Source organism: Lontra canadensis, unplaced genomic scaffold (genome assembly GCF_010015895.1).
Source record: "Lontra canadensis isolate GAN:19392208 unplaced genomic scaffold, GSC_riverotter_1.0 scaffold32, whole genome shotgun sequence".
In the NCBI taxonomy this organism is placed as follows: domain Eukaryota; kingdom Metazoa; phylum Chordata; class Mammalia; order Carnivora; family Mustelidae; genus Lontra; species Lontra canadensis.
The window spans coordinates 7,145,955-7,171,640 of NW_022631026.1; the positions used below are offsets into that span (position 1 = coordinate 7,145,955).

Consider the following 25,686-nt stretch of genomic DNA (forward strand, 5'->3'; position numbering starts at 1 on the left):
TCTCGCTCTCAGCTCAGGATCTCGAGATCCAGCCCTGTGTCAGGGAGCCGGGGGCAGGCGGGGGTGTCTGCCTGAGATCCTCTCTCCTTCTGCCCCTCCCCCCGATTGCACCTGCTTGCTTTCTCCCCCAAATGAATAAATAAGATCTTTTTAAAAAGATAAAGCTGTATAGATAACAAGTAAAAACAGGGATATATATCATAAAGCTAATAAAACCCAGGAGGGAGTCAGGAGGACGTGCCGGGGAGAAGAGATGAGCTCCGGCTGTCCTCTTACTGAATGGGGGTGCGGTGCACACTGGGGTTCCTAAATACGGAAGCAGTTCCAAGCGGGCGTCTCTGGGACGGGGGCGGAAAACATTTCACTTTGATGGTCTCGTCTTCTGTACGTTTGAAAAATGATGACTGTTCCGTGTTACCGTCAGAGCCGGACCATGAAATGAGCTGGGGAGGTGACAGCTGGGTCAGTGTGTGGCCACCATGTCACTGCGGATCAGTCCTCCATCCAGGCCACGCGGGGAGCTGCATGGGGGGCACGTCCCGCGCTCCCACGGCGCCCGATTTGCTACTGGTCACATTCGGGAAACGTCGTGGGCTGCTCCGTTCTAATTCTAGAGCCACCCCACCCCGCCCCCCACCCCAGGGAGCTTCTCAGAGGCAAAACAGAGAGGGGACACCTTCAGAGTTTCTGGACTCCTGTTCCAAAAGCAGAACGTGGTGCCGAAGAGAGGAGAGAGCCGTTCAGATCCCAGGGTCACGGGAGCGCTCGGCCCGCAGCGGAACACCTCATTCCACGGATTCCGGTTGCATCCCGCCCCTCCCCCCCATTAACACATTCCCGGAGACAGGATGTGCCCATGAATGGTCCCCCTCCCAGCAGGGCGTTCGTGCACGGTGGGGGCCTCTCCACGCAGCACCCCCCTCCCCGGGGCACCTGCCCCTGCTGACCCCCTCCCCCCGCCCCCGCCCGTCTTGCAGGGGTGACCAGCCGCTGCCATGGGCAAGCAGAACAGCAAGCTGCGGCCCGAGGTGCTGCAGGACCTGCGTGAGAACACGGAGTTCACCGACCACGAGCTGCAGGAGTGGTACAAGGGCTTCCTGAAGGACTGCCCCACCGGCCACCTGACCGTGGACGAGTTCAAGAAGATCTATGCCAACTTCTTCCCGTACGGCGACGCCTCCAAGTTTGCCGAGCACGTCTTCCGCACCTTCGACACCAACGGGGACGGCACCATCGACTTCCGGGAGTTCATCATCGCGCTGAGCGTCACGTCCCGGGGCAAGCTGGAGCAGAAGCTCAAGTGGGCCTTCAGCATGTACGACCTGGATGGCAACGGCTACATCAGCCGGAGTGAGATGCTGGAGATCGTGCAGGTAGGGCCCCGCCCCCGCCCGCCCCGGGTCCCTTGAATGCCACCTGCCCCCTGCCCCGGCACGAGGTCGTGCAGGTAGGGCCCTGCCCCACCCGCCCCGGGCCCCTTGCAGCCACCTGCCACTTGCCCCGGCGCAAGATGCTGGAGGTCGTGCAGGTAAGGCCCCCGCCCCCTCCTGCCCCATCCCCTCGAAGCCACCTGTCCTCTGCCCCAGCTTGGACTGCCTGTCACCTGGCCGGGGAGTTCCCTGCTGTAGGGATGATAAGACCCAATATTTCTGGACCAGGCCTGGGCTAAGGGCACGGTTGGGGGTCCTTCTCCGCATTTCACGAAGTCCGAGGCTCAGAGAGGGCATGTCCTAAGAATTAGCAGAGCTGAAAATCCTAAAGGAGAGGTCCCTTGCTCCCTGCTAAGCCCTTCTCGAGTGTCCATATTCGAGACGGCGACACGCAGCTTGCCACGTCCCCAGGAGCGTGCCACGTCCCCAGGAGCATGCCGCGGTAAAGGAAAACCGAAATATTAGTGGTCCCAGAGTAACAGGCTCCAACTCAGAAGGATCATCTCCCCTTGAGGCCTTGTTCGCCCTTCATGCATTCATGCCTGTCAGAGGCAGGTGAGGCCGTTTTCCAGAAAGAAATCCCGTTCGGTTCCCTTCACCGGCTGCCTGGGTTTGTGGGAGGGGAGAGAGCCGGAAGCTGCCGCTCCCTGGGGCCCCTGGAGCCGGGAGGATTCGGTTCTAGAATTCCTGAGAAGAGGCATTCTCTGCATGTAAGGAACTTTGTGGCCCAGGAGCTAAGTCTTGAGCAAAGAACGTCAACCCCATGAGCTCCCTCGCCAGCCGCACTTGGCCTGAGGAGTGACCACCCCGCTGCCCCCTGTAGCTGGTTCTCGTGCAGAGTAAGTCAACACAGGTGGGGCCTGTGCGGCTCAGTTGTCCCTTCTGGTCCTTCCCTGTAAGAGGCGGTGGGAGTGAGAATTCTTTCTCCCTGGAATCCTAGCCTACCTGTCACCCCTTTTGCAAACGGGCATGCCCATCGCTGGCTGAGCAGATCAGCTTGGCCAAAACCAAGACACATCAGTGGGATTGTTCAAACACGTGTACAGGGTAGGGGTGGGCGCCACGCCTGCGCTAATGGGATCCGGCTGCTAGGTGCCCCCACCACATTCCCAAACCCAAGACCCTTCCCCGTGGCCCCTCAGCCTGCCGGGTGAGATACTGACCTCCTATACACTTCTCAGCATGGACTGGAGTTTTAAGTACTTTGGAAGCCGACCAAGACCTTGGAGCGGCTTGGTGCTGCCTTTGGCTCTGCCCTTGGGCGTGCTGCGTGGCCCAGTTCTGTGAGGATGTCCTGTCCCAGGGGGTGTGCACCTGTGCATTCTCCATCCTTCTGGAGAGACCTGTGCAGTCCTGCTGCCGGTCCTTTCTGGGGGTCACGATGTGGTTCTCCCTATGGGTGTCAGGGGCGAAATCTTGCTTGTTTTAAGCAGAGGTCTAACAGTCACACAGTGAAATGCTCACAGCTGTGTGCTGGGGGACGGTGGGTCGTGCACATATGCCTGTAAGACCACCACCCTTGGTGAGTTAGAGACATTCGCAGTCCCCCAGAAGGGTCCCTCAAGTGTCGTCCCACCTGCCACCCCAGACAGCCCCCAGTCTCCGGGCTGTCACTGTGGTGTGGTTTCGCCTGCTCTCGAACGTCACATAAATTGGTCTGGCTTCCTTTGCCCGGTGTGCCGTCTGTGATAGTCCCCATGGAACATTCTGGAAATGTTCCTCTAGAAAGCTGAGGAAGGGTCCTGAAGGCTGCTCGCATCCCGACCTCTCCGTGCCTTTCTGTGGCCTGGGCAGAAGTTCACACCTGCCCCACCTGCCCAGGAACGTTCCAGAATCTCAGAGCACATGCTTCTACGTGTCTCTTTGCAGGCTATATACAAAATGGTGTCCTCTGTGATGAAAATGCCCGAGGATGAGTCCACTCCGGAGAAACGAACGGACAAGATCTTCAGGCAGATGGACACCAACAACGACGGTAAGAAGTGGGCATGTGTGCGTATGTGTGCATGTGTGCGTGTGTGTGTGTGTGCAGGGCTCCTGAGAGCAGAGGTTATGTTTAGAACACTTCCCTCTCCCTCGGCGGCTCCTCAGACCTCCCCCAGCTCCCCCTGGCCTGAGGGAAGAGGCAGGATTCAGTCAGGGAGACCCGGGTCTGTGTCCTGGCTGTGTCCTCTGTGCTCCCTGTCCCCGCTGAGCCCTAGTGTCGTTTTAAAGTGCTTTTAAAATAGGAGAGACTGTCAGCCCCATGGATGTGTCCCAGGGACAGGGAGGCAGGGGCACTGATGGCACCTGGGCCCTTCTTGGCTTTGAGGGGAGGGTGCAGATCAAGGGTCCTGAATGGTGGGACCCTTGCTGTCATCCTGAGATGCCAGGCTCCCCAGCGGCCCCCAGGGGCTCTGTTGGGGGACCGTGGCAGTGGGACTCTGCAGGATCCACGTAAGAGCAGGCAGCTACAACCCGGTAGGTGCAGGCCTCCTGCCGGTTTTGTCAAGTGCAGTCTGAGAGTCAGGTTGGATTTGCTTTTGAACAATAAAAAAATGGGACATACAGAGTAGAAAAGGAAACACCCCCTGGGTTGAGCTGGAGATGAAAAACAAGCTAATGCATTAGGAAATGCTCTGCAAGGTCTGCAGTGCTTCTGGCAAATGGGTTTAAGGACTGAGCTGGCCCAGGGACAGGCTTACTGTGTGAGCACAGGGGCAGAAGGTACGCCGGACACAGCAGACAGCATGGCAACGGTTCCCTAGTCATGGTCACGAGTGAAACAAGACAGCCTTTAGCCTGGCATTGCCCTTGGGCAGATTTAAAGCCTGGCTTCACCCTCCAGGGTAGCAAGATGCAGGCTTCGGACTCCTATGGACCTGCACCGAGTCTTGGCTCTCCTGAGCCTTGGTTTCCTCCTCTGTGAAATGGGCATAATAAATGCAGGCTCATGTGGTTGTGAGGATTCAGGGAGACGATGCCCAGAGTGCTGTGAGCACAGAGACCTGGGCATGGAGCTCTTGACCCCTCTCCCCTGCCTGGCTTCCCAGCCTGAGCTCCCCCTGCCGCTCCTCCGGAAGGCCAACTGGGCCCACACCTTCCCAGCTTGTTTGGGACCCCGAGTCTCTGCACTGCAGTGCAGGGCACCTCCGTGAGCCCCAGTGTCCATCTGTCCCAGGACTTGGTGCAGGAAGGGAGAGTTGCTGTTGGAGAGATGAAGGTAAAGGCAGGGGTGCTCAGGGGCACCCCTTCTTGAGGGGGCTGCTAGAGTGGGCAGGGCCCTGCACGTTGTCTTACCTTCCCTGCCACCCTCCCCAGGGGTCAGGGGGGCCTGGTGCATTTCCCCCAGCACAGCGCTCTCCCGTCCAAACCCATCCCGGCCGTCAGTGTAAATGGAGACGGGCTGAGCGCCAGGAACACGCCGACTGCTGCCAGACAGACCCAAACTGTGCTCAGGAACCCCCAGAGCCCCTCGGGTCCCCCCCCGTCAGCCCCTCACCTGTCCTGCTGTCTACCAGGAGGAGGGGCTCTGCTCTCAGAAGCTTCTCGCTCTGAGTGATCAGAGTTGGACTGGTGGCTTTAAGTCCCTACCAACCACAGGAGAGCACCAGAGCCCAGCAGCCCCTCTGTGCAGGCACAGGGCCCTGGAGAACTTCTCCTCCATTGAGGGGGCTGCTTCCCAGTCCATCCTTGAGCCTGGGTGTTGTATTGTCTCCCCTGGGGCCAGCCTGCCTGCCTCCTGCTGGGGGCCAGGAGGAGGGGGTGTTCCTCTCGGGCAGGGGGCTGGCGGGAGGTCTCTGCCTGGAAGCTTCTGGATGCCTCTTCTGGCTCCCTGGCCCCAGCTTGCTGAGCGCATCTTCCAGACCAGGTCAGGGCTAAAGATCTTGAGGCGTGGAAACATTGGTATCTTGCCTATGGCGGCGTGGTGCGGGCCACAGGCTTCTCGTTCCCTTTACTGCCGATCCGCAGGGTCACTGTCACCACAGCCTCACAGCCGCAGACTCCCCCAAGGCATAAGTCACTGGAACAGGGCCAGCTTCAGACCTAGGTCCTTCCACGTTGACAGGGGCGCGGGGGTGTCCCAACATGGCTTCCCCCGAGAACTCACTTCAGTTTTCAAACCCACTTTCCGACTCCCGGTCCTAGCAGTAATGGGGTCGGTGGTGTGGGAGGGCCAGAGGATGAGGGCGTCACCGGCCGATCCTGCCATTGAGCAGCAAGCCATGTCACCACCAGGGGAAACCAGGCACTGGGCAGTGATGGGTGGGGGTCCCCGGCTGCCCCCCGCCTCCCCCAGCCATGGTCCCTTCAGCTCCAAATTAGTTACGGGTGACTTTCTTTCTGGACGAGTCCCACCTTTCTTAGGTAAAGCCTGGGGTGGCTTCCAAAAGGATTGACGTTGTCCCATAAGCCACAGCGCCGGTCATGCTCGGGGTGTGTCCTTTAAAGTGCCTGATACTTTGCCCTGGGCGGTGAAAGCAGAAAGGGATTTTCCAGAAAGGTGTGCGAAGTTAGTGGAGTCCCACTTTGGTCAAGCTTCGGAAGGTGCGAGACTTAGACGAGACGATGAGTGAGCGGTGGCCGGGACCTCCGGACGCATGAAGAGTGCGGAGCTCTGGCTGACCCCATTTCCCTCTCTCCTGCACCACAGGCAAACTGTCCCTGGAAGAATTCATTAGAGGTGCCAAGAGCGACCCCTCCATCGTCCGGCTGTTGCAGTGCGACCCCAGCAGTGCCAGTCAGTTCTGAGGGGCCGGGCGTCCGGACGGTGGCGGAGGAACCCAGGCTCGTCTCGCCGGCTAAGCTTCGCGTGCAGAAGTGGATGCCTCCTCCACCGTTCCTGCTCGCCGGGACCCGGGCGACCTGCCCGGCCTGGTGGCTGGGCCTCCCTCCTCCACCTGGCCTCCTCCTGTCCCCCTGCCCGGCCCCCCGCCAGGGACCCCCACCCCCTGGGGAGGTGTTTACACACAGGGCTCACAGTTCCGGCTCCCGGGGCATCTCCCCGCCCCAGGGAGCCCAGAGAACACGGCCGAGGACACGGATGGGACTTCCTGAGATCGAGACCAGGCCAGCTGTTGTATGTGGTGTTGGCAGGTGGCCGTGGGAAAGGTGGGGACGAGAGCGGAGGGAGAGTAGACGGGCGAGCCCTCCCCGTGCATGGCCCCACCTCGCTCGTGCGTTTCCTCTGACCAAAGCTGCTTGCACGTACGGATACTGTGGCCTCCTTCCTTTTCGTGTATAAATTATGCCCCTGGTGAAGTGACGTGTGCCGTGTAGGTCCCGTATTTCGTGCCTCCGTTGCCTGTGATGCGTGGTCCCCCCCCCCCGCCCCAGTGGCCCGTGATCCGCCCCCGAGCCTGATTATTTTGTGGTATTTATGCGCTCTCTCAATCTGCCCGTTTCCAAGGAAATGCATGCGTGCCCAGTGCCGTGGCGACCGTCCGTCCGTCCACGTAGTGAACGCAGGCATCTGTGTAAGGTCTGTCCTCCCTGTTGATTGGTCTGGCATTTCCTGTATTAAAAATGATCAAATAAATGGAATTCTCGGAGTTTCGTGTTGGCCCCCGAGAGCCTCCGGGCTGCTCCAGACCCTCGGGTCAAGGCGGGTTCAGCGGGCTGCTGTCGGTCAGCTTGGCCCCTGTCGTGTCCCTGTGTCTGTCTGTAAGTCTTCGCAGCCTTTTCTTCAATGTCTGCCCCCTTTGTGCCAAGAAATGCTCATGGAAATAAAAGGTGACCATCCCTGGCAGGTCTGATTCTCAGGCCCCGTGAGGACAGAGCGGGGACCCGAGCCATTGGCACAGGCCTGGAGGGAGACCTGGTTTCTCAGCCAGTGGCTGGAGGGACACCTCTGGTCCCAGCAGCACAAAACCGTGCAGAAGGTTCTTGTACTGTAAGACGTTTGTCTCACACGTCAACTTCAAAGGCAGCGTGCTGTAGGCTTGGCAAGGCCAGCCTCCGGAGAGAGCATATCCCTGGAGCCCCCGGGTACCCTCCACCGTACCTTCCACCCCTGCCTACCACCCCACCACCCGATCCCTCATTTAGCTTTTGTCCTCACACTTATCTCCTTGGGGTCCCCGCAGTCCAGCTGACACAGGCAGGATAAGAAGCAACCCGGTCTTCTCTTCTTCCTGGAGAGGGAGGAGAACTTTCCAGAATTCTCCCCACCAGCTTCCCCTCTCCTTGGCTGAAACCTAGGTCAGTGCGTGGCAGGGGGGTGTGAGGTGACCGTGACTGGCCAGTCAAGAGGCACCCTTGGCTGAGGAGGGCCCACCTTCCCCAGAGGGCATGGCAGCGGGAAGGGCTGATCAGGACTGGAGTTGTATAGTCAAGACGGGCGCTAGCCGTGTCTGTCACACCTGCCTTGGGCTGCGGGGCCTCTCAGAGCCTCAGTGTCTTCTCTGGTGGAAGGGCTGAAACGGAGAGGTGGGCGATGGAGGTAAGTGGGCAGAGCCTGAACTCGGAGCCTGCCTCGCAGGTGGGCAGGGGCGGTGGCTGTCTCGTTAGTGAACTCCAGCTGTCCCCGAGTGCCTGGCGAGTCAATGGCACCGCCAGAGGCTCGGCTCGTTCCCGGCGCCCCCCCAACTGTGGGCCTCGGCGGGCGGCACTCTCTGTGCTAGAAAGTGACAAGGTGGTGTCTTGACAACTCTGCCTGGCGGGGGCGGGGGCGGGGGGGGGGGTGAGCTCCCAGGGGGGCTCCCCTCCCATGAGGGACTTGAATTTTACAAAAGACATCGCTTCGGGGCCAGGAATGGGGGTGGGGCATGGATGGGAATGACTGCTGTAGAAGGACCCTCCTGGGAAGCAGACCCAATCGGAGATCTAAACACACACAGCCTTATTATAAGGCATTGGCCCCCATGATTCTGGAAGCTGGACGGTCCCAATATCTGTGAGCTAGAGCTCCACCCGGGAGAACCGATGGCATCATTCCAGAAAGGGTCTGAAGGCAAGAGATCAGCATCCCAGTTCAAGACCCTCAGAGCAGAATTGCCCTTGACCGAGTCCTGCTCTGTTCAGTCCTTCAACAAATTGGCTGCGGCCCACCCACGTCGGGAAGGGCCATCAAATCTGCTCTGCTCAGGTGACTAACTGAAATGTCAATTTCATCCAGAAATACCTGCATAGACACACCCAGAATAGTGTTTGACCAGGTATCTGGGCCCCCATGACTCAGTTAAAATGGCACATAAAGCTATCAGGGGCGTGCGGGTGGCACAGTTGGTTAAGCGTCTGACTCTTGTTTTTGGCTCAGGTTGCGATCTCACGGTCATGAGATCGAGCCCCGAATCGGGCTCTGCTCTCAGCACATAGTCTGATTAAGTTCCTCTCTTCTGCTCTCCCCTACCCCCGCCCCCGCCGTGCGTGCTCTCAAATAAATAAATCTTTGTTTTTATTTTTTTTAAAAGATATTATTTATTTATTTGACAGAGATCACAAGTAGGCAGAGAGGCAGGCAGAGAGAGAGGAGGAAGCAGGCTCCCCACTGAGCAGAGAGCCCCATGTGGGACTCGATCTCAGGACCCCGGGATCCTGAACCGAGCCGAAGGCAGAGGCTTTAACCCACTGAGCCACCCAGGCGCCCCGAATAAATAAATCTTTAAAAAAAAAAAAACCCAAAACTATCACAAGTGCTTCTGCCCAGATGTGGAAGATGTGGGTCTGGGCGTCCTCTTCCACCCTGCCCCAGCAGGAGCTCACAAAAGTCAGTGTGGCCCCCCCACCCCACCCGCCCAAGGACCTACAACAATAGGAACCACTCCTGAAGCAGGAACGTTGTTTCAGATCTCAGGAAGGAGGCCTGGGATGTGGAGGGGAGAGTGGGAGGGCGGGGCTCGATGTCTAAGGTATTCATCTGGGCAGGTCCTGATCAAGCCCTGGGAGGGCAGGGCTATACCCCCTCATTCTCAACCCTGGCTTTTCATTAATGCAGCCTGAGGCTTTCTCTGGGTAGGCTGGCCTCCTCTGTGGGGACTGGCATTAAGCCAGCAAGATGCAAGCCCCCATCTGCTGAGGGCTTCCTAGGACGGATCCTGCTGAACGTGCTGCTGCAGACCTCCCATCAGCCTGCATGGTAGCCGTGACTACCCACGTGGTACAGATGGTTGGCCTGGGGTATGGAGAAGTCGCTTGCTCCAGAAAGGGGTTGCACATACGGGCCTGGAGCCCAGGATAAGCTCCCGAGGACCCAAGTTGGGACGACTCCTTATCACAGAGTGGTCTTCAGGTAGCTGAAGCCACTTTCGGGGCCCCATGTGTCTGGGGAAATGCAGGGGCTTGTCCCTGGGTCCCTAAGTAGGGCTCAGCTCAGGGCACCCTGGCCTAATCTCCATCCCCGACTGAGGCACTGCGCGGGGCACTGCTGGGGGCCGGGAGTGGGGGCCGTCTGCTGTGCTCCCTACTCCCGTCCGGGCCTCGTTGACCAGGTGGCCCCCCGCTGGACCACCGGCACTGGCTTCCAGTCCCATCATGGCTGCCTGAGGAGGGGACATCAGACTTCTGATGGGGAGGCCGGAGGCCTGCAGAAGGTCTTCCAGAGGGAGGAGAGTTTGTGCGAAAGTCCGTCCTGTCCCCAACCTTTCCCGGAGCTGCCCTGCACTGGGTTACGGGCCAGCAGTGAGTGCATAGTCCGCTTCGAGGAGCCTAGGGGCCAGAGGGGAGACTCGGGCATCCAGAAGAAGGGCCCCAGCTCAGAACTGGGCCTGACCACCTCTAAGGGGACGAGGGGGAATGCACCACCGAGTGGGGCGGTGGGCACAGGGCTCGGCCTATGGGGCCCAAGTCGGCCTCCCACCAGCCACCAGCCTTGAGCCGTCCTGAGTCTGCTGAGCTGAGCTGGTGCCATGGCTCCTTGTCGGCCGTTCCGTTGAGGGGGGCCCAGTGCGAGGCCGGTGGAGGTGGGCTCCAGGGCCCCTGGGTGCCGCGGGCAGCGGGGGGCCTGGCACCTCTGCTGGTTTCCCTCAGCCTAGGGACCCCGGGGGTCCTCAGGGAGTCAGAGCCCTATAGCGTGGCCTTCTCCTGGGCTTGGGGGACATGCAGAAGACCTCTGAGAGGACAAGGGGTGAGAGTAGAGTAGATGTGGGAGACGCAGTGGTGCAGGCGCCCAGGGAGCCTGGGCCTGGACGGAGGCATGTTTATGCGGGAGCCGCTCCTGAGGGAGAGCTTGGGACATGGCCACGTGGGACGCCACCCTGGGTCAGGGCCCAGAGGAGCCATGGGGTGAGTGCCGCCTGGCTAGTGCAGGGAACTGGCGAGGGAAGGCAGCTGCCCACGGAGGGCAAACTTCCCCTCTGTCCCCTACAGGACTCTTTCCAGAAGCTTCTGAGACTGCCCTGGGGTGGGGGGACACCTCTGGGCTCAGACCCAAAGGGGAGCCATCTCTGAGGAACTGCCAGGCCACCTGACTCCTGCAGTTCACGAGAGGGCTCACTTGGGCCCGGCCTGGCCAGTCTCCCCGCCTGTGGGCTGGGTGTGTCCCCATCTCCCACATGTGTGCCACACGCGCACCACCCCCCCTCCCCACCCCCCCGCGTCCCTGTTCTCCGGGACCCTGCTGCTCTGTTTCCAAGGGTCTCTGTGGTGCATGTGCTCCACCTGGTGGCGAGCAGAGAGGAGACTGGAGAGGGGAGGGAATGGGTCCCAGGGACATGCCGCTGGCTCCCAGTGCTCTACGAGCCATCAGCCAGGCCCCTTGGGCTTGCTCAGGTCCCAGAAGTCAGTAGCAGAATGACAACTAGCTGCATCACGGCCCCCAGACCGTGCCCCTTGCCCTGGATGTGTGTGTGTGTGTGTGTCCGTGTGTGTCTGTGTGTCTGTGGACCAGTGGTGTGTTCGGTTCCAGAGCCTCCGCAGATGGGAGCCTGGCCGGTCCAGGCTGGAGCGTGTGTCCGTCCCATGTGGAGGGGTCACAGACACACAGCCAGGCATGTCCCACGTAGATGTGGCGTCCAGAGTCTGCTGCACCTGGCCTGGGCCTATGTGGGCAAGTGGCTGGCTCCAGAAGACAGGGGTGAGGCTGTGTTGAGCGGTAGCCCCGGCCGCCCATCCTAGTGTGTGGGGTGGAAACCCCTGTGCCCCTGGCCTCAGCCCGGCCCGGCTTGGCTGCTGGGACTCCTGTCCCCAGTTTCGACAACAGCGGCCTTCCTGCCTCGTCCTCCGTGAACCGCATGCTCACCCACACTCCAGGCCCTTTTCAAGACTACATGCAAATGTCCCTTCCTCCAGGAAGCCATCCCCGACTCCTCCCAGATGGCTTATAGCCCCCCAGGCTCCCCTCAGTCATAGCACTGCTTCCCTCATACTGACCTCGGATTGTCCACCCAACTCCTCACTTTGTCCTTGGATCCAGTGCCTGGCCCAGCATCGGGTTAGCGACGGGGAATGATGACTGAGACTCAGCACGTGGCCCGTCCCTATTCTCTGGTGCTGCAGGGAAGCCACGGCCACCCCAGACACGGGGGCAGAGGGACGAGTCTCAGCTTGGCCAATGAGGAGCCCCGTGACCCTGGACAAGGCCCTCCTTGACCTCTCCTGTAAGACGGTGACATTGACCCTGCACATCGGCTGCCAGAAGGAAGGGCTGCAGGGCCTTGGGGGAGGGGGAAGCTACTCCCTGAATCAACACCTGCTCTTCAGACTCCCCAGCTCAGAGGGAGAGCTGACAAGTGGCTCCTCGATCCCCCGGATGTGGGGGCCACGGGGCCAGAGCCAGGGTTAGGAAGGGACCCCTGCCCCCGCCCCACGGCCATGGAGGCAGTTCTGGTGTGGGAAGAACCTGGGCCTGGGACCATGCACAAAGACGGGGAGGGAGCAAGCCTGGTAGCCTTAGGTACCGATGCATGGAGGTGGGCGGGGACCTGGACCCTGGCTCCCAGGAGAGCACAGTGGGTGGGGATTCCATGAGAGCAGCGCCCCTCTGCCTCCCCCACCCCACACTGCAGCAGGGAGGCCGAGCCGCAACGCCACCGTCTTATAGGAGAGGACAGGGAGGGCCGTGTCCAGGGCAAGAGGGCTAGTAGGCAGGGTCACCAGGTCACCTCAGGATGTGGCTGGGGGTGTTACCCACTCTGGACAGGCGTGGGCGGCAAGGCTGTTAAAAGGCTGGTGCAGCGGCTGTGAGGCAGGAGGGGCGATGGCTGGGCTGGGGGATGAGCTTCACCTATGGGGGCTCAGGAAGAGTTTTGGGGGGCGGTGGCCTGGTTGGGGCCAAGGCTGCCTGGAGTCCCTTTCTCAAAGCCCCAGATCCACTACTGTGGCTGGCCCTGGATCTCCTTCTGAGCCAGAGCACGCTCCTGTTCCCTCAGGGCTCTCCAGGGGCCTTGGTCTGGTGTTTGCGGAGTGACTGTGGAACCTGACAGTTGGGTCACGCTCCCAGCTGGGCAGAGGAGCCTGGAGCGTGAGGTGCTGCTGCCCCCTGGTGGCTGTGACTGGGAATGTGGTTTCAGGCTTGGGGGTGCTGATCCCCAAGGCCTCCCCGCCCGGTTTCAGAGCCTTTTGGACGTGCTTCATGAAGCTTTCTGTCCCTGTTCCACTTGGCAGATGAGACTGAGGCTCCGAGGAGCACCTTTTGTTTTTTGTTTTTGTTTTTTTTAATTTTTTTTTTCCAGCGGAATAGTATTCATTGTTTTTGCACCACACCCTGTGCTCCATGCAATCCGTGCCCTCCATAATACCCACCACCTGGCTCCCCCAACCTCCCACCCCCCACCCCTTCAAACCCCTCAGATTGTTTTTCAGAGTCCATAGTCTCTCATGGTTCACCTCCCCTTCCAATTTCCCCCAACTCCCTTCTCCTAACTCCCCATGTCCTCCATGCTATTTGTTATGCTCCACAAATAAGTGAAACCGTATGATAATGGACTCTCTCTGCTTGACTTATTTCACTCAGCATAATCTCCTCCAGTCCTGTCCATGTTGCTACAAAAGTTGGGTGTTCATCCTTTCTGATGGAGGCATCATACTCCATAGTGTATATGGACCACATCTTCCTTAGCCATTCGTCCGTTGAAGGGCATCTTGGTTCTTTCCACAGTTTGGTGACTGTGGCCGTTGCTGCTATGAACATCGAGGAACGCCTTTCTGTGGGCCACACCACACACACAGGCTGAGGCTGGGCTCCTGATACCCAGGACTCCGAGGCCTCTCGATAGTGTTACGTAGTTCAATTTCAATTTCAGACAACAAATACGTGTCCCATGCAGTTTCTTAAATTTTTACTTGCTGAGTCTGGCAACTCTACTTGTCAAGCCAGGGAGCTGAGTGTGCGCGGTCCCCGGGCAGGGTCAGAAGCTGCGGAGGCCAGTCCACCCCGGGCCCGTCCGCTCATGACCCTCCCCATCCTCCAGTCAGCCGCAGGGATGGAACCAGCCTTCCGCCCCAGGAACAGCAGCGAGGACTCCTCAGGTGTTTTCACTCGGGGGCCTACATTTGGGGCTTCACTGACCCTCCCTCATAACAACCGCCAGTGCAGGACTGGAAAGCCTCTGGCTTCAAGTTCAGCAACGCATTTGTGGGCTAGGAGAGGCGCCAAGTGAACGTGGGAGTCACAGGGCCTGCCTCTGGCCTTCGCCGTGGGACGGGACTCGAGCAATTGGTTTCTGAGCCTCTTTCCTCCCTTGGGAGGCTCGAGATTTAATATGAGTCTCGAGGACACATGCCTAGGGCTGTGTAGTCTCCTCGGGCCCCCAGTCTCCTCCCACCCCTTTGTCTGCTCTTCCAGAAAGGCTCTGTGCACATGCGGGAATGTGCGCGCGCGCACACACACACACACACACACACGCGCGCGCGGGCACACGCATGGCCTGCTGGGTGTTTGCTCTCCCCACGCTGCTTGTGCTCACTCAGGCTGGGACGCGGGCCCCATCAGCTCTGGCAGCTTCGAGCGGCCACGGGCCCCGTTCTACTGAATGCCTTGACCGTCCATACCCGATGGTTATGTGGGTGTCTCCAACGAGTGGTTACAGTGCAGTGAAGAGCCCGCAAAGGGGTTTCTGTCAGCAGATCCTTAGAACTGCCGGGTCAGATAGGATTATTTGCGACGTAGCCCAGTGGCCTGCAGAGGACCCCCGCCGTCGCCTTTCTCGGCAACCGGGGTGCTTGGCCGGCACCCGGGGAAACCCCTTCACCTGCCCCCCCGCCCCCGACACAGGACCACCGTGTTAGTGCGCATTCGAGTCTGGAAATCTCACTTCTGTGAGCCCATGTTGTGTCTCGGCTGCTCTCTATTACGTGGTTCTGTTAGGGACCAGAGTCCGGCTAGTATGAAAAAAGGCAGCTCGGTTCACATGGTTCTCTTACCTTTTTGACTTCAAGTGCGTTAATTTTGTGTCTGCTCATTACAACGCTCACCCCGAACGTATGACGCGAGCAGCTGGGGAGGCCCCTCTTGCTCTTCCCAGGCGGTCACCCCCACCCCCACTACCCCATCTCCGGGGTGCGGGGTGGGCCCCGCGACCTGCACTCGGAAGATGGTCCCCCAGTGAACCGAATGTGGAGCCTGATGGGCTGAGACCCGCCTTCATCCTGGATCAACAGCCTGGGACCCCCGGGGCCCTTCCCGTGGGGAGCCTATCCAGTCTCCGGCACTCTCAGGAGGAAAATCCCCCCCGGCTGCCTGTGCAGGCTCAGAGCCACAGTCACTTCACGCTCTATTAAGTCTGGGAGTGTCCGTTTTCTGTGAATTTTTTTTTTTTTTTTTTTTTGAGAGCAAGGGCACCCCAGAGTATGGGGTGGAGCAGAGGAAGAGGGAGAAGCAGACTCCGTGCTGAGCCCAACGTTGGGCTCAATCTCACAGCCAAGATCAAGGGTCAGGCGTTTAACCAACCAGCCCCCCAGGCACCCCTAGACAGTGTCATCTTTCTTCACCACCTGGCGTAGGTAACTACACGCAGCAACCGAGGACTTGCGGGGTCTTGGAGTGGACACACACCCAGCATGAGATCTCCATCCTCTTTGGCTAAACTCATCTGCCCACTGTCAGGTCTAAAGACCAGAGAAGGCCATTTGGCCCAGGCCAGGCCATACGATCCTCCAGACCCGAACATGGCCTTGGCAAATCCCCGAAGCCCTGTTGGCTGACAAGTGGTTTAAGCAGGGGTCGGGATCGAGGCGAAGGCTGTTGTGTGGGTGGGAACAGGACGACCTGGGGTGGCTTCCGTCCCACTGGCGCTGCCCAGCTGGATGGACTGGCTGAGAGCAGAGCACTTTCCAGATCCTTGGCATATGAGTGGCAAGTACACACTCCCCCCCCTCTCTTCCATCTAAGCTTACTGCTGCCACTGAGATCTCACTCCCTTCCTGTCACATTGAAGTCCTCGTTTACCAAGATCCCAGGCTTGGGGACTAGCTCCCATTTCTCAGCAACAATTCCTTTATTTTGAACATCCTGAGGAATCAGGAAAGGATGTGCTCACAGAAGCGGGACAGTCGGAGAGGTTTTCCCCTCCCCTTGGACCCCGCTCTAGTCAGAACTATTGTGTTTGTAGCTTCTGATGTATGTCCGTACAACAACTAAAACCCTACCCTCAGGTCTAGGGAGAACAGAACTGGTGACGCCCAGCCTGAGCCTGGCTGAGCAGGTAAAGAGGAAACTCCGCAACCACAATGCAGTGCCCGTGGGGAACCCAGGCCTTGGGCAGGGAAGGTGGTTTTTAGGAAACAGGTCGTTCCCCTGGAATCCACTCTACAGCACTCCCTGCCATCTGGACTCTGATCTTGCCACACCTCCCCGGTATAGCTGGTGAGACAATGCTGCTCTGTGACAGCGGGGCCCAGGGGCTTACTGGAGACCCATCAGGCTTTGGCACACCTTCCTTCCCCGCATATGGCTACCGCAGGAGTGGACATGCTCTTCTTGGGGGTTCCACAGTATGAGAACCTGATGTCCTTTGGGGGCAGGAGGGGTACGAGTCGAGTAAGGGAATATAGAAGGCCAGCGGTCAAAGTCGAGGAGAGGAGAGACCTACAACACAGGGTACTGCGGAAAAATGAGCTGACTGCCCAATGTTGTACCACATTCCTAACCTGCCGCTCTGCAACTTGTCCCTGGAGAGAAGATAAGCGGGAAGGGAACATCTGTCCTGCGGCAGCACTCGGGGGCTCCCCGGGTCCTCCCCCGGCACAGCCCTGACACACGCTGGTAACAAAGAGCTCTGGGTGCTCCCTCATAGCCACGCCTGGGGACATTCAGGGCCTGTGTCACCCACGCTTTTCCCTCCACCTATGTGTGGGCCAAACCCTCCGTTCTTTGTGAGGATCCACAGCAAACTTCACACAAGACTCCCAGACTCGAAATGGAAGTGCTGAACGGGAGGACGCCATTTCGATGCACTTTCAAAACACTGAAAACCTCCAACTTCTAAGTTCTCTGGGACAACCTTCTCAGCTACCGGGACAAATTCCCACTTATGAAACACATTCCAGGCAAGCCACTGGGAATGGACACGGTGCAAAAACTCTCCAATGCCCAATTATTTCAAGATACTTTATTTTTAAAACAGGTTCCAACACTAAGCTTTTGGCCCATTCTGCCAAAGTACAAGCTACAAACGCTTGCTCAGCAGCGCAGGGGCACCCCTTAGTAGCATGTTTGAAAATTGAATAAAAATCCATATAAAACAAATATTCAAATAGTTTCCATAGGAACACAGATAAGTGACCCCATCTCCTCGTCTTCCACACTGGTGCATCCGTGCCGACCCTACTTACAGACCTCTCAAAACTAGCAGGAATTAAGTTAAACGGTCCCCCCCGATCCCCCAATCCAAGCTCAACTCGAAGCTAACAGCTACAGGAGCGGCACCTACACGTTAACGCTGGCGGAGGCACAGGCGGCCGGGGGGCGCTTCAGCCCACTCTCCCGGGCGCAGGACACGGGCAGGGGGCTGGCGTCCGGCTCCTCCAGCTCGGCCGGGAAGTCGCGGCTCCGGATCTGCTGCATCAGTTGCCTGAGAGAGAGAAGTGGCAGGTTCAGAAACCCCAAGTCCCCTGGAACTGGGCGGCCTCCCAAGCATCCCTTCCCCGAGAGCCTGTGTGCTCCCTTGGTCACTACGTCCCCAGGAGGCGAGTCCGCACATTCCAGAAGCAAGCCGGTCTTCAGGACCACCTTTTCAGTAACAGGGAAAGCACAAGTCATGTGCCTTTGTGACAATATTCTATTTACACAGAAATACCCCAGGCTTTTCTTTGAAAGAGTTACACCTCTATAAAAATCTGAGAATACAGACCAGTATCACCAGAGGAATCTTCCACTTATATTTTCCAAATTTCCTCAAGCATATATTCTTAATGCAGGCAGAAAATGAACTATTTTTAAAAACCTTTTTAGTATTTACACCTAAACAAGATGATTTTCTTCTGACTCAACGAGGCAAGAGCCAGCAGAAACCCCAGGAGAAATCTGTTCTTATCAAACCAGGAACACGCGCCGTCGTCACTAACCACGTCGGCCCCGACATCACGTAGTAGATGGTCGGTCTCTGGAACCCATTGAAAGTAGAAGCAGCAGCGACAGTGTAGGCACCCATGTTTTCAAACACCATCCAGTCGCCCACATGCATCTCGGGCAGGTCGCAGCGCTCGACAATGCGATCCAGGCCGTCGCACGTTGGTCCCCATATGCTGGTTGAATAGTACATCTCATCTGGTTTGGGTCTCTGGATCGAGAGAGAAAAGCGTTACCTAGCTGCCTCATCACGACCACAGCCTCGCTGCCATGCGGACCGTGCTCAGAGGGTACCTTCTGCAGGAGGGGCTTCACGTGGGCGTGATCGTAGAGGATGCAGTTGAACGATCCGTACACGCCATCGTTCACGTAATACATAAAGGTTCGTTCACTGGACTCCTCTTCATCTGGAAGGACACCAGAGTCTCAATTACCACTTTCTGTACCACCGTACAGCTATGTGTGCGATGACTCGGCCTTTATACGTACCATCAGAGCCTGTCTGCTCCTTTAATACGAGTTTTTTGGCAATGATGTTAACTGCGAGCGTGAAGGCGGACGCAACGTAGTATCTGCCGGGCTCGGCTATGACCCTCACGCCCGAGTCGGCCGGGAAGTACTTGTCCAGGGCCGGGTTGATAACACTGGTGATCTGCGAGAGACAGTGAGGGCTGTCACCAAGGGGAGCTCACCGCAGAGAGAAAACCAGTGCCGTGACAGGACGCCAGCAGCAGGCAGGTTTACTGTCGAGCAACAGCAGCAAAAGAAAAACCGACAGTGGCATCTCCCTGTGGTTCCACATGGATTTCCCTTTGGGATTTGATGGGTAGAATTCTATCAAACAACACTTTCAATTTATTACTGCTTACTGAGGTATGAAGGTGCCTAAATATTTTAATCTACCAAATACACGTCAACAGGACAGACTCTAGTCTGCCCATCTCACAAAACTGTAACAAGAAGGTGGATCTATTTCATAAACAACCACTGCAAAATGGCCCATATTTAGTAAGATGTCCATTTAAACTTCATAACTGACTGAAACAATTAAAGTGTTCAAAAGTACAAAATTTAGAAAACCCTATTTGGGGTAACGATGTACCGAAGTCTGCATGCTCTTTCCTACCTAATCAACTATTTCCCACAATCTGGGGGGAAACAGACTCACTGTGCTTAAGAAAACCAAAGCACATTAAATACAATTTTAAATAACAGAACTCACTGAAAATATACCAAAACATTTTTATGTTTGTACAATTTCTTTTGTTATTACTTAAAACACTTAAGTTTGGAAATACATGAAAATGAAACTTGCTAAAATAGCTGTATTTCTGTTATAAATTACCTCTTCAAATTTAAGCTTCACATCCTCAGATCCAGGAAAGCCACCACCGATATCAAGCAGATACATGTTGAAACCAACCTCAGCCTAGAGTCAAGAAAATCAAGTCAATCGAGCAGCCAGATCAGTAACAAGCTGTAAAAATGTATGCAGCAGCTGGGTTTAAGCCTCTGGAATATGGAATAACTCCTGGAAAAGGTTAATTCTAGAACTGAGGCTCGTTACCGTCAGCCCCACTCCCCAGCCCACAGCCCGGAACTGGGTTTACATATACTCACTCCCATGTCGAAGACACAGCGGGCATCGGAGATGGCTTGCACGAAGGTCTCAGGATCGGTGCAGCCACTTCCCACATGGAAGCTGGGGCAAAGAAAGGAGAATATGCTATTTATGAAAATCACTACTTATAGTGGGAGAAAAACCTGAGATGTGCACCGTCCAGTATCTTAGTCTCTGTGCCACCGCCAAGATCTCACCTGACACCGATGACATCAATATTCAGCTCTCTCGCCCGTTCCAAGAGAAGCCTGCTGATTTTGAGTGTGGCACCGAATTTAACACTGAGGCGACAGACTGCTTTGGAGTCATCGGTGGCAATCCGCAAAACCAACCTAGAAGCAGAAAAAGTGTATCAAATTTCCCCTGACAGAAGACCACTGATCGCCATGATAGCCATGATTATAATAAAAAGCATCTGTGGCTGATGCCCTCTGATTTGAGTCTCATACTTTTTTTTTAAGAATCTCTATTTATTTACTTGCAGAGAATCAGAGAGAACAGAGGGAAAAGGAGAAGCAGATTTCCGCTCCCCCATCAGTCCCAGGACCCTGGGATCACAACCCTGGGATCACAACCCGCGCAGAAGGCAGACGCTTAACCGACTGAGCCACCCAGGCACCCCAAGACTCTCCTACAGCTTTATTCATCAAGAGGATTTAAGATTTTCTACTCTGCCTCTGATCCAGCTCACTCCTATACTTTATACTCAAGTACAGAAATCTTGAAACTGGAAACCTGAATTTGACACAACGGGTAGATCCTGTATGTGACCTGCCCGCAAATGAGGAGTCAACTCACTTTGCCTTCGGATGTGCCCTGGCAACCTTCATCAATTCAACTTCACTATCGAAAGTCATCATCTGGACTCCGTTGTTGGCAGCGTACTTAATCTGAGACACTTGTTTACAAGGATTTGCATAGATAATCCTCTCCGGAGGCACCCCAAGACTTTGGACCAATTGTATTTCAGTCTGAAAAACAGGAGTATGTTATTTATATATATGAAGCCAATCAAAGAAAGAAACAGGAAAATGGGAATTCAGTCCCCCCACTTTCACTGCTGTCTATTGCCCAAGAAACCCAACTCTGACCCGCCCTGCTGGGAGCACCAGGGCCATCTGAGATCATCATTCCCGAGTCCCGCTGCTTTGCTTACCTTGCTGGCACAGTCAAATCCTGTCCCAATGGTAGCAAGGGTCTTCACTATGGTTCTGCTATCATTGCATTTGACTGCATAAAAGGGGGTGACCCGAGGAAGAGCTTTTAACCATCTCAGATGTTTCTTTAGAATGTCTCCCAGGTCGGCAACATAGAAGGCATCCTTATCATCCTACAGCAAGAGTGGTTGCAGGGAACTCATTAGCGGCCTAATCACACTCCCGCATGCAGCCTCCCCCTGTCGTTCCCATCAGTCTCAAGGAACCTGCTTTTCTTTACCCTGGTCACTATTACCACGGAGTGATTGTTAGCTAATACGTTCTGAATTACCTAACATGCCATGTTCCATCGTACTTCCGTAAGACCCCACTCAAGTTTCTCACTCAGGTGCCCATGATTTTTAAAGCTGCACTGCTAGCACAGACTTAAACTTACAGAAGATGAAACTTCATTAATTTTTTGGTCCAGAATATCCTTGGCAGTAAAGCCTTCATCGAGGAAATGGCAGTCTAATTCCGCATTACTGAAGTTGTTCATGGTTTCTTGCAGTTCCTCCAAAACGTAACAAACTGCAAATAAGGTGAAAAAATTTACTCAGGAAGCCATAGCAATACTCAGTTAATTTTTTTACAGAAGTATTTGAGAGAGACCGTTCAGGGGAGGGAAAGGGAGAAGCAGACTCCCTGCTGAGCAGGGAGCCAGATGTGGGGCTCGATCCAGGATGACCTGAGCCTAAGGCACCTAACTGAACCACCCAGGAGCCCCAACACTCAGTAACTGTTAACAATAACCTGCAACAACCATGAATACTTACATGGAAAACTAAGAAGAGATGGAACTTAAAGAAATGATGGCCAATTTCTCACAAAGGCAATTCTCTGGAATTCCAAATCCCGCTGAGGATGCGTGCGCCCCGGTGCAGCAGGGGAATGGTCTGATCAACACCGGATCTGCTGTCCACCTTAGGAAGGCATCAGATGGAAGGATCAGGCACGGACTGTGATGTGAGCACCCAGAAAGCAGGGCTGCACAGGCGCGCTCCAGAGATCGCTCGCTCACTCACTGGACTTGGGAATCCCATCCTTCCGGGCGTAAGCCACAGGATTCCATAAACCTCTCCGCTATCCAAGGACACTGCAGATTCAACACTAGACTTTCTCAAAGCAACACACTAAATCTTTTAAGATTTTATTTATTTATTTGATAGAGAGCGAGAGAGGGAACACAAGCCAGGGGAGGAGGGGAGAGAGAAGCAGGCTTCCTGCCGAGCAGGGGAGCCGGATGGCGGCTCCAGCCCAGGACCCTGGGATCATAACCTGAGCCAAAGGCAGACGCTTAATGACTGAGCCACGCAAGCGCCCCAACGCTAAAATCCTACATGTATTACTATATACCTCAAAATAAGCACTTCAAATATTCATGCTAAAAAATCTATAGAAAGCAGGTTTCAGAATCCTCATTTCACTAAAATGGAAAAATTGTTTATAATGGCCAGTTTATTTGATTTCAGGGATACATTAACTCTTTAGAAGCTTAAGAGAGGCGCCTGGGTGGCTCAGTGGGTTAAGCCGCTGCCTTCGGCTGGGGTCATGATCTCAGGGCCCTGGGATGGAGTCCCGCGTCGGGCTCTCTGCTCAGCAGGGAGCCTGCTCCCTCCTCTCCGCCTGCCTCTCTGTCTACTTGTGATCTCTCTATCAAATAAATAAATAAAATCTTAAAAAAAAAAAAAAAGCTTAAGAGAACATTTCAGTAATTACTGAAAGGTGCCTTATAAACATCTACCTTCTGTTTTCCCTAAGTCTTCACAAAAGTTTTAATAACGGAAAGGCATTGTGGAAATGTCTAAGGCTAAACTTACTGAGTGCTCTGAAGTTTCCTAAGAATTTTCTGAGTTCATTTTTATGCCACTTTATTTTAACGCCATGCATATTTTTAAAAAAGATTTTATTTCTTTGACAGAACGATCACAAGTAGGCAGAGAGGCAGGCAGAGAAAGAGAGGGAAGCAGGCTCCCTGCTAAGCAGAGAGACCAATGTGGGGCTCCATCCCCAGGACCCTGAGATCACGACCTGAGCTGAGCCTAAGGCAGAGGCTTAAACCACTGAGCCACCCAGACGCCCCCCACACTTGTATTTTTACAGTGAGCAATCTTCATTATCAACAAAATGTATCACAGCTCCTGTATCTGATCAGAAATCAGCATTCTTAAACCAGAGTTGGCGATCAAGTCAGCAATTCTGCAAATCTCATCTCATCCTTGCTTAGTTAATGAACAATAATGACATGGAAGTTAATTTCTGGCTAACTTTATGAATAACAAAAATGAGGAGGCAGACACGAATTATGAATAAGCAAAAATAAAGCTAGTAGCATTCAGAGCCGCTGTCCTTGGGTCTTCATGAAATGTGACGCAAATTACTGATTTTACCCTATATAATTCTGCTAGGCAGGAGTTTCTGTTTTCACTGTGCGACCCGCTTCAGTGCCTGCAGCCTACGGCGGAGAGGCCAGGCAATGGTTCGGGGCCGCAGTTTGCTCTGGCATGGGACACTATGAGAGGCCCAGGGGGACGAGCCTGCCATAAATCCAAACCCATGCACGGTACAACTTGTCCTTTGTTGTGCGGTTTTTTTTCCCTTTCTTAAGACTTTATTTACTTTTTTAAATCTCTACACCCAACGTGGGGCTTGAACTTACAACCCCATGATCAAGAGTCACATCCTCTACCGACTGAGCCAGCGGAAGAACTTGATCTGATGTGACTTTCTGGCATTGTCAACCTCCTACGTTGCCGAAACCACCTCTAGGGGAAGTCAAGAGTCTAAGGGGACAGCAAACCCGTTGTGTCTATATATTCCACACTGAACGCAAGTTCACACAGTAACAGATTGTTGGACTCTTTAGTTAGGAGCTTGTTAGAAAAGCTTTAAAGCAATGTTCAAGCTTAAACTTGGGAAATTATTACTTTGAAATGTTACTGTTAAGCATCTTTTAAAGCTTTATTTTGAAAACTTGCAACACAATAATTTCACCCTTTAGTGTTCTGTATAGCTAAGTCACTCGAAATGATGGGTCAGTGAGCACAGGACAGCACTCTCCTACTAGGTACGTCTCTCCTGCCAACCGGGAAGTATTACACGAGACAGAGACCAATTTAAGAAAACTGAAAAAAATTTCACAAGTCAACTAAATCATGCCCAATTGTAGCTTTAAATAAAGTCAACCCTTTCTTTGTGCTCCTCAGACCTTTCTAAAAAGTTCTGCTCCCCACATTTACCCATTATTTGGGATTCTCAAAACCACCACAATCAGCTTGTTTGGAAAACCTTAAGGGCTGCCTCCTACGGGTCAGTCTGCTGCCTGGACTGGGATCTCAATCTTCTAGACCTTTCTTAGATCTCTAAGCCATTCAGAGACTCTACGGCACAACTAAGGGAGAATGTACCCTACGTAGTTAAGACAAGGCTATCTCACACTTGAGCTCCAGCAACTCCGGAGAACTGCTCTATCGGGTCGTTTCCTCCGTACACAGAAACTAAGAGAAAATTCCAGGACAGGGAGGCAGAATGGCCTGCCTCGTCCTAATACAAGTGAGCTGAGCGACGGGAGCCCGAGACTTGTTCGGGCCCGCTCGTCCCCCTCCTGCACCTGCTGCCGGGCTGGCCGCATGGGTTTAAAAAAAGAACAGCGGTTGAAAGAACCGCGGGCCTTCCCGGCAGCTTCCGGCTCCGAGTCCCCACTGACGCGGTTCGGAAGAGGTGAGACGCAGTCCCCTCCGGCCAGGGCTGCCCCAAGCCGGGGCGATCCGGAGCAGGACCGGCCGCGGCGAAAGTGGCCGCCGGACGCGCGCAAAATCAGGGGGTCCGAAGTCCCGCTCCACGGAGGGACGCGGGCCCCGGAGGGTAGGGGGGTCAGGGACCCGCGGTCGGCGCGACGACCACGTGTCCCTCGCAGCTCCAGGCGCAGGGTCAGCCCCGGGCCTCCGGCTCGCCGCGCAGGGACACGTGGCCGTCCCCCCTCCCGCCTCCCAACCGCCCGGACGCGCCCCCTCTCACCTTAGAGCGCTGGGGCGCCGCGGGCCAGCCCCATGGAGATGCCGCCGCCGAGCGCGCAGGACCGCCGGCCGCCCCGCCGCCCCCGTCAGCCGGCCGCCCGCCGCCTCGCTGCCTCCCGCGGAGGACCGCCGGCCCGAGGTGGCGCCGGAGCTCTGGCAGAGGGGCGGCGGCGGCGGAGGCTGAGGGGACTGACAAAGCCGACGCGCCGCCGCTCCGCTACTTATAGCACCGCGCGTGTCGTCATGGAGACGCACCAGCTCAAACCAGCCGCGATCGGTTCCGTCCGGGCGTCCTCCGAGGAAGGGGGCGGAGCGCGCCCGCGGCGGCCAACCCGCGGCCGGACGGAGGATGGGGAGCGCGGGCCCTTCAACGTCAGCGGCTCCGAGCGCCAGCGGGCCCGCCCCCGGCCTCGCGCCCCTCCCGGCCCTGCGGCAGACTTACGCACGCGCACGACGCCACAGGACGCCTCCGGCGGCCTCTCACGCCTCCCTGCCCTGCAGCGAGCACGCGCACGACGCCGCGGGGCATCCCTGGCGGCCTCGCGCCCTTCCCGGCCCTGCGGCGGGCCCGCGCACGCGCACGCGCACGACGCCTGAGGTTCTGGGCCCGCCGGCGCCCGCCGCTCTCCGGGACACCAGCCTTGGGGCACGAGCGGGCGCCTGCAGGCGAACGAGGCCGAATTTCAGCATCCGCGCTGGGCAGAACTGTTCTTCCTCTGGGCTTTGAATGCCTCGTGTCCTAGGACAGAGAAAGGAGATCGCGGGCGCAAGCGGGCCACGTGGACACCGGGTGGACTCTGGCCCCTCCTGCCAGGCGCCTCCTGTCCTAGGAAAGGGGACCTGTGACGATTCCAAGAATGGGGCGCAGACGCAGACGGGGCCAGGTGCGTGCTGAGGGTCACCTGCTAAGTCGTGGCCCCGCTTCGGGCCGCTCCCACTGCGCCAATCAACGTATCCAGGTGTGTTCCGCCTGGATGGCCGGCAGTGACGGCCACGCGAA

At 56.3% G+C, this 25,686-nt stretch overlaps 2 protein-coding genes and 1 non-coding gene across 5 annotated transcripts in view; 1 reads left to right on the top strand and 2 right to left on the bottom strand.

The window, feature by feature from the left end:
* HPCAL1 (hippocalcin like 1) overlaps positions 1 to 6,961 on the top strand; it is a 110,384-nt gene extending 103,423 nt beyond the window's left edge. For both annotated transcript variants that reach the window (XM_032866839.1, XM_032866838.1), the window contains exons 2-4: positions 978 to 1,373; positions 3,300 to 3,405; positions 6,064 to 6,961. In XM_032866839.1, coding sequence (XP_032722730.1) covers positions 996 to 1,373; positions 3,300 to 3,405; positions 6,064 to 6,161 — 582 coding nt within the window. In that variant the 5' untranslated portion in view covers positions 978 to 995 and the 3' untranslated portion in view covers positions 6,162 to 6,961. The remainder of the gene's footprint in view (positions 1 to 977; positions 1,374 to 3,299; positions 3,406 to 6,063) is intronic.
* A 9,911-nt stretch (positions 6,962 to 16,872) lies between these two features.
* Positions 16,873 to 24,864, bottom strand: ODC1 (ornithine decarboxylase 1). Of its 2 annotated transcripts, XM_032866840.1 has the most exons (12): positions 24,688 to 24,860; positions 21,447 to 21,593; positions 21,068 to 21,201; positions 20,631 to 20,804; positions 20,273 to 20,445; positions 19,672 to 19,806; positions 19,474 to 19,555; positions 19,199 to 19,282; positions 18,343 to 18,505; positions 18,148 to 18,260; positions 17,850 to 18,064; positions 16,873 to 17,356 (listed from the first exon to the last, which is right to left on the bottom strand). In XM_032866840.1, the coding sequence occupies exons 3-12, from the start codon at positions 21,167 to 21,169 to the stop codon at positions 17,212 to 17,214; spliced, it is 1,386 nt and encodes a 461-aa protein (XP_032722731.1). In that variant the 5' UTR covers positions 21,170 to 21,201; positions 21,447 to 21,593; positions 24,688 to 24,860; the 3' UTR covers positions 16,873 to 17,211. The 2 variants fall into 2 exon arrangements, with proteins under 2 accessions (XP_032722731.1, XP_032722732.1); XM_032866841.1 differs by lacking the exon at positions 20,631 to 20,804 and having other exon boundaries at positions 24,688 to 24,864.
* LOC116873306 lies at positions 23,096 to 23,230 on the bottom strand. The gene has a single exon (XR_004383780.1). It is a non-coding gene; the product is annotated as a small nucleolar RNA SNORA42/SNORA80 family (small nucleolar RNA).
* Positions 24,865 to 25,686: the final 822 nt, after the last annotated feature.

Bases quoted from the DNA above. Each gene is read 5' to 3' on its own strand.
- ODC1 (XM_032866840.1), bottom strand. From the start codon at position 21,169: ATGAACAACTTCAGTAATGCGGAATTAGACTGCCATTTCCTCGATGAA. The intron at 19,807-20,272 runs GTGAGTTGACTC...TTCTGCTTCTAG, and splicing joins AGGGCACATCCGAAGGCAAA to GTTGGTTTTGCGGATTGCCA. The intron at 18,065-18,147 runs GTACCCTCTGAG...CTCTCGATCCAG, and splicing joins TGAAGCCCCTCCTGCAGAAG to AGACCCAAACCAGATGAGAT.